Source organism: Nicotiana tabacum, chromosome 4 (assembly GCF_000715075.1).
Source record: "Nicotiana tabacum cultivar K326 chromosome 4, ASM71507v2, whole genome shotgun sequence".
NCBI classification, from domain to species: Eukaryota; Viridiplantae; Streptophyta; class Magnoliopsida; order Solanales; family Solanaceae; genus Nicotiana; species Nicotiana tabacum.
In genome coordinates, this window is record NC_134083.1 from 126,008,798 (window position 1) to 126,016,981 (window position 8,184).

Here is an 8,184-nt window from a genome sequence, read left to right on the forward strand (position 1 = left end):
ATTTATTTTTGATAGTGGCCTTATTCAACTGCCGATAATCTATACACATCCGCATAGAACCATCTTTCTTCTTTACAAATAATACTGGTGCACCTAGGGCGAGACACTAGGTCTAATGAATCCCTGATCAAGCAAGTCTTGTAACTAATTCTTCAATTCTTTCAACTCCGGCGGGGCCACACGGTATGGTGGAATAGAAATGGGCTGAGTGCCCGGAGCTAAATCAATACAGAAGTAAATATCTCTGTTGGGTGGCATTCCCGAAAAATCTGCAAGAAATACTTCTAGAAATTCACAAACAACTGGTACTGAGTCCATGGAAGGAACATCCGCACTCGGATCGCGAATATAAGCCAAATAGGCTAGACACCCTTTCTCTACCATACGCCGAGCATTCATATAAGAAATAACCCTGCTGGCAGAATGACCAATAGTTCCTTTCCACTCTAACCGAGGTAACCCCGACATGAATAGGATCACTGTCTTGGCATGACAATCCAATATAGCATGATAAGGTGATAACCAATCCATACCCAAGATGACATCAAAATCTACCATATCAAGAAGTAGAAGATCCATACTAGTCTCAAGACTACCAATAGTAACCACACACGAATGATAGACATGATCTACTATAACAGAGTCTCCCACCGGTGTAGATACACACATAGAAGCACTTAGAGAATCACAAGGTACAACCAAATATGAAGCAAAATAGGAGGACACATAGGAATAAGTAGATCCTGGATCAAATAGAACTGAAGCATCTCTATGGCAAACTAGAATAATACCTGTGATCACAGCATCAGATGACTCGGCCTTGGGCCTAGCTGGAAAAGCATAAAATCAGGGCTGAGCCCCACCACTCTGAACTGCGTCCCTGGGACGGCCTCTAACTGGCTGGCCTCCACCTCTAACGGCTTGATCCACCTCTAATGGCCTGACCTCCACCTTTAGCTGCCTGGCCCCTACCTCTAGCTGGCTGAGCAGGCGGTGAAGGAACCGGTGCCGGTATGATGGCACGAGAATCCTGTTGAGATCTGTTACTCGCCAACCTATGGAAATACCTCCTGTTGTGACCAATGTTCCCACACTCATAACACCGATCTTGATGCCGTGGCTGCTGAAGCTGAAGCTGACCCAGAAGGGTCGGATAACCACTGTAGTAATTCTGGAGTGGTGGTGCACTGATAGGAGCTGAATGTGCACTGAATGATGGCTGCCCATAGTAAGGCATAATAGAATTGTGACTCCCTGAAGCACCGTGAGATGCATGAAGTGCTGAATGAAACGGTCTGGGAGGATGACTCCTACCAAAATTACCCCTGCCTCCAGACGAGGCACTACTGAAACCACCGAACTGACGAGGCCTCTTATCGGACTTCTGCCATCTCTCCTGTGCAAGAACTATCTCGATCCTCCTCGCGACATTAGCAACCGCCTGAAAAGAAATCTCACTTCCGGTCTCCTTGGCCATCTGAAGCTTGATAGGGTAAGCGAGTCCCTCAATAAACCTCCTAACTCTCTCTCCTCAGTAGGTAGTAAAAGGAGAGCATGACGGGCCAAATCCACAAAACGGGACTCATACTGAGTAACAATCATACTACCCTATTGTAGACGCTCAAATTGCTTGCGAAAATCCTCTCTCAGTCTGATAGGAAAGAACTTCTCCAGAAATAGCTGAGAGAACTTCTCCCAGGTAAGTGCAGGCGATCCAACTGGTCTGGTCAATGTATAATCTCTCCACCATCTCTTGACGGAACCCGTCATCTGAAATACAGCAAAATCAACCCCATTGGTCTCAACTATACCCATGTTCCGCAGTACCTCATGGCAGCGATCAAGATAATCCTGTGGGTCCTCAGGAGGTGTACCGCTGAAGTGAACTGAAAAGAGCTTAGTAAACTTATCCAGTCTCAATAAGGCCTCAAAAGACATAGCGGGCCTATCACCGGTCTGTGCCGCAATAACTGGATGAACTACCCCAACTGGCGGGGCTGCTGAAGCCTGATTATGGGGAGCCATCTACTCCGGAGCAGGAGTAGTGGGAGTTTGTGCTCCTTCCCCAGCTTGTGAGACGGATGGTACCATTGGAAATGTACCATTCTAGGCCATGCCCTCCATAAGACTTACCAAACGGACTAGAGCGTCCTGAAGTACTAGAGTGTTTATGAATCCTTCCGGGACCTGAACTGGTCCAACTGGTACATTCTGAACTGGAACCTCCCCACTGAAGATCCACCTGAGGTTCTACAACAGGTGCAACTGCTCGAGCTTTGGACTAAGCTCTACCTCTACCTCTAGCACGACCTCGGCCTCGACCTCTACCCCTGGCCATAGTTGCCACCGGAGGCTCTTGTCCCTATTCATCAGTAGATGTATTACGTGTTCTCACCATCTGCGAGAGAATAAGAGTAGAATGGTTCAATCATCGATGATAGAATAAATTCGCACGACAGAGTAAGAAAAAAGTGATATTGTTCCTAAACTTCATAGCCTCTGAGAGATAAGTACAAATGTCTCCGTACCGATCCTTCAGACTCTACTAAGCTTGCTCGTGAGACCTATATAACCTAGTGCTCTGATACCAACTGTCACGACCCGAAATTCCCACCTTCAGACCGTGATGGCGCCTAATATTTCACTTACTAGGCAAGCCAACGTTAGAATAATATTATCCATTTTAAAATAATTTTTAAATTTATTAATAACAAAGAAACAAATACGGAAGTAAAGTTTGAAATGTAGTGAATATTCCATAAAAATAACGGAATCTAAATACCATCCCAGAATTGGTGTCACAAGTGCACGAGCTTCTAGAATAATACAAATAAAGGTCTCAATAAAATAAAGTTGTCTGGAAACAAATATACAGCTAAACTAAAGTAGACGGGAACTTCAGAAATGCGGGCGCCGTGCAGTTATAGCTCAAGTCTTCTCTTGTAGCTGAAATCCGAGCAAGTTTATGGTATGGCGCTAAGACCAACTCCGAAATCTGCACAAGAAGTGCAGAGTGTAGTATCAGTACAACCGACCCCATGTACTAGTAAGTGCTGAGCCTAACCTCGACGAAGTAGTGACGAGGCTAAGGAAGATCACTCACATTAACCTGTACGCATTAGTAGTAACAATAACAGTAATAAAAATAAATCAGGTAACTCATTTTTAATAGTTGAAGCCAACTCAGCGGTCATATCCAATTATTATTTCAATCAATTTCCGTTGCAGCGTGCAACCCGCTCCCACATTATATTCATTTACCAATTTTGTTGCGGCATGCAATCCGATCCTCCAATATGGACTTTTAAACAAGTCTGTTACGGCGTGCAACCCGATCCTCTAATATGAACTTCTAAATAAGTCTGTTGCGGCGTGCAACCCGATCCTCCAATATGGACTTTTTCCTCCAATATGGACTTTTAAATAAGTATGTTGCGGCGTACAACCCGATCCTCCAATATGGACTTTTAAATAAGTTTATTGCGGCGTGCAACCCGATCCCCTAATATATTCATTTCAATCAATTATATTGCGGCGTGCAACCCGGTTCTCCAATATGTTCATTTACCAATTCTTATAGAAGAAATTGCCCCAATAAATATAATAATTAATATAAAATTATAAGACAACAAGCATACAATAATTATGATTTAATTATGATACAAACAGTGACAAATAGCAATTTATTATGAAAATCAGGGAGAAAATAGGCAGTTTAATATTTAATATGCTAAATGTCAAGTAGCAATTAATACACATAAATCAAATAGCATGTAACAATTATTGCAGGAATTCAAGAATTAATATTTGTCAAAGAATAGGAAAGAAATAATTATTATAATAATTAATTCGTATCTTAGAACAATTTATGATTTTTAAATAATTATGCACACATGTAATTTGACGACGTATAGACACTCGTCACCTCGCCTATACGTCGTTCACATGCATTTCACATAACAAATAATTTAAGGGTTCTATTCCCTCAAGTCATGGTTAACCACGACACTTACCTCGCTTTGCAAATTCTAATCAATTACTCGACCACAACCTTTCCTTTTAAATTTGTCTCCAAAATGTTCAAATCTATTCACAAACAATTCGATATACTCAATACGAATCATAGGAATTAATTCCATATGAATTTACTAATTTTCCGGATAAAAATTTGAAATTCACTTTAAAAATTAACATTGGGGTCCACGTCTCGAATCTCGAAAAAACTTACGAAATCCAAACACTCGTTCCGATACGAGTTCAACCATACAAAATTTATGCAATTCCGATGTCAAATGAACCTTCAAATCTTAAATTTTTGTTTTTTTGGAAGATTTTATTAAAATCTGATTTTTCTCCCAAAATTTCAAGGATTCATGATATAAATGAGCATAGAATCATAAAATATAATCAATATAGGATAAGGAACACTTACTCCAATATTTGTTCGTGAAAATCGCCCAAGAATCGCCCTACCCGAGCTCAAAAATAAAAAATTATTGAAAATGGGACGAACCCCATTTTCCAGAACTTAAGTTCTGTTTCTCGGACTTTTACCCTTCGCGAACGCTGTCAGTGCTTCGCGTTTGTGAAGCACAAATTTGTGGTGTCCAATCTTACTCTTCGCAAATACGATGCTTGCCTGGCTTGGCCTTCGCGAACGCGAGATGCCCTTCGCGAACACGAAGGCAATTTCCTCTCCGGTCATTTCCCCTTCGCGAACGAGAGGCTTCGATCGCGAACGCGAAGCTTTGCACTTCGACCCTTCGCGAACGCGTTCCCTCTGTCGCGAACACGAAGCACAATTCTGCCTGTCTCCAGTTTCTTCTTCGCGAACGCGAAGAAGGATACCCGAAACAGATTTCTGCAGTTTTTCCCAAGTCCAAAAATGATCAGTTAATCACCCGAAACCAACCCGAGCCCTCGGGGCTCCAAACCAAACATGCACCCAAGTCGTAAAATATTATACGAACTTGTTCGCGCGATCAAATTGCCAAAATAACACCTAGAACTACGAATCGGACACCAAATCAAAGGAAATTTTTAAGAAAACTTTAAAAATTATATTTTTATAACCGGACGTCTGCATCATGTCAAATCAACTCCGTTTCTCACCAAATTCGGCAGATAAGTCATAAATATTATAGAGGACCTATACCGGGCTCCGAAACCAAAATAAAATCCCGGTGTCAATAAATCCAACATCAGTAAATTCTTAAAAATCATTAAACTTTCAAACTTTTAATTTTTCTTCAAAATTCCATATCTTGGGTTAGGGACCTCGGAATTCGATTTTGGGTATACGCCCAAGTCCCAAATCACGATACGGACCTACCGAAACTGTCAAAATACTGATCCGAGTTCGTTTGCTTAAAATATTGACCAACGTCAACTCAGTTGAGTTTTAAAGCTCTATTTCACATTTTAATCCATTTTTTACACAAAAAACTTTTCGGAAAGTTTTACGGACTGCGCACACAAGTCGAGGAGTGATAAATAGTATTTTTTGAGGTCTTAGAACACAGAATTAATTATTAAATTTAAAGATAATATTTTGGGTCATCACAGTCAATAACAACGGAGTAGTAATTAAAATAAAATTTTCAATTTATGCTACTCAAAATATTAAGGTACCGCGCTGATGGTAGTGAATTTCGCAATGTTTTTCAATTGAATGGAACAAATTAAGTTGATAATTGGCAAGGTCAATGTCAAGAAAATAATCCAAAGTAAAGAAAAATGATAAATATATTCCAGTAATATCAATTACATCAAGATAAACACATAGTATATAATAGACTCCATAAGCTCGTAAGTTTATTCATTAATAGAGCAAACAAAACAAAAAAAAAGCCAAGCCAAATAAGTTGATTCAATACAATTCATAAACATACGCACTTTTCAAGCCAAGACTTCTTCAAGGGTATATTTCAATAAGAGACCTTGTTCCTAAAGTGGGAGTTATTTTGTATTCATTGAAACCAGCATCAGTGAAGAGCCTCTCCCAATCCATTTTAGTTCTCTGTTTGGCAGCATAGCAAACCATCATTAACAAGTCCATATAATGCTGTGCTCGAACAAACTCATTTCTCACATTCGGATTTTCGAGCACTATGTCTATGATTATCACCTTCCCTCCTTCTTCCCTACTCGGAATAGACTCTTTGCATTTCTTCAGTATCTTCACACAGTCTTCGTCGTTCCAGTTATGCAGAATCCACTGCTCAACCATGAATATTTTTGAGTAGATAAGATTTTAAAAGTCAGAAATTGCTAATTGTAAATTATCACAGAATATGATGAAGCTCAAATAGGATATAACTCTAAAAAGAAGTAATAAAGATAATTCCTGAAAATCATTTAGCTGCATGTTAGGCTTCTGTAATGAGAAGAAATAAACGCCCAAAAAGAAAAGTATAAGTGCATTCAATTGGAAATTAATTAGTTGACCATGAGTTGTCAATAATTTGTGCAGGGCAACATAGAATAAGGACATTTTACAATGAACATTGACATATCAATATTTTCGTGGAAATGATGTTGTGTTCTATACTACCTGCAATTAAGGGCGAGGAAATTTACCAAGAGATTGATCAAAGTACATATCTTGGAAATGAGTTTCGCTAAATTTCACATAAATTGATGATAGGATTGATTTACTTGTAGATATTCTTTAGATGATCTGATGGTTTTACAACGACTATACATATAATTTAAAAGAGTGCCAGTGCCGCCTCCAACATCCACCAACGACGTCAATCCCTCAAAAACATGTTTACACTCCGTAATAAGAACATTGGAAATCAATCTCGAGTCACTGGCCATTGCCTCATTGAAACTATCACCTACTCTTGGTTCTTGCACATAGTAATCCCATAAAGATATCTCATGAGCAGTATGAAAAGCAGTAGAGGAATCATCTTGGAACCAATCACTTAAACAAGACCATGGTTTTAAAAGAACTGGATCATGAATGATCAGAAAGTATGACCTCATACTCAAGGGGTCATCTTTCACAAGAAGTTGCGTAGCTGGGGTAAGAGAGTAGTGTTCTTTTTCATGTTGGTTTAGGAAACCAGAATGAACTAAAAACCGCATTAAAATTGGCAAGAAGGAAACCTTGGAATGGTCGATGAGGGAAAGTTCAGCAGTGAGGTCGGAAAGAGACATGGGCTTACCATGCTTGTAGAGGACATCTGGGATGCCTAGCTGAACTGCACATTTTGCTGCTGAAGAGCTTATGAAGTTGAACATATGGTTCCAGGTTTGAGTTTGAGCTTGGAGGAGATCAATGGATCCAATCTCATTCATTGACATTCTTAAGATAATTTGACTTGATTAGATTTATCATCTAATACCACTAATGGTACGTATTTATAGGATAAATTTAACTTATACACACTGATGATATAAGGTTTTTGTTACACTATAGTATAATTTAATTTATTACAATATGTTACTCCCTCCGTCTCATGATATTATTAGTCGTGGTTAATAAAAATATATAGTTGTCTCAAATTATTTGTCACTTTAGAAGTTCAAGACAAAATTGATTATCTTCTTCATTTTTTACCCTTAGTAATAATTAACCTTGAAAACTACAAACACTTCAATTATGGATAAATTATTAAAACATGAATAAGGGTAAAATAGTCAAAATCTCATCCTAATTAATTTTTCTTAAGAAGCGTGTAAACTCCCGTGCAAAAAAAACTTACTTATAATGACTTTTTAAAAGACGCGATTGTACAAATATTTTTACACCTTAAAATTTGTGTTGTTTTTATTTATTTATGTAGTATTGTATCTTTTTGATAGCTTTACTAGACAAATTATTGTTTTCTTTTAAGTGCAGTTACCTCTTATTTGCTTTAGACAGAGAAGACATCCATCTTCTGCACATAAAGTTACGTTCAAGTGGTCTTCTTCTATTTGATTTTGATCTGTCCCATAAGTTTACTGAAAACCAATGATTAGTTTCACGGACAATATTGGTCAAGTTTCCAGCAAAAAATCTTAGGCTAAGATCTGTAGGCCATCCGGAACAAATCTTAAATTACTTGAAAGCCATTTTACCATGTTTCTATATTAAGATTTAATAGTTCCAACCATTATAAGTAGTGAAAGATAATACAAATACTTCGTGAAACATGTTGAGGTACCTTCCTAATCCTAAATGTGGAAATC

At 38.6% G+C, this 8,184-nt stretch overlaps 1 protein-coding gene across 2 annotated transcripts; it reads right to left on the bottom strand.

The window, feature by feature from the left end:
- Positions 1-5,727: 5,727 nt before the first annotated feature.
- On the bottom strand, positions 5,728-7,352 carry LOC107772954 (trans-resveratrol di-O-methyltransferase-like). 2 transcript variants are annotated; one of them, XM_016592413.2, is made up of 2 exons: positions 7,117-7,352; positions 5,728-6,217 (listed from the first exon to the last, which is right to left on the bottom strand). In XM_016592413.2, the coding sequence occupies exons 1-2, from the start codon at positions 7,312-7,314 to the stop codon at positions 5,915-5,917; spliced, it is 501 nt and encodes a 166-aa protein (XP_016447899.1). In that variant the 5' UTR covers positions 7,315-7,352; the 3' UTR covers positions 5,728-5,914. The 2 variants fall into 2 exon arrangements, with proteins under 2 accessions (XP_016447899.1, XP_075107279.1); XM_075251178.1 differs by having other exon boundaries at positions 6,580-7,352.
- Between the last annotated feature and the right edge of the window lie 832 nt (positions 7,353-8,184).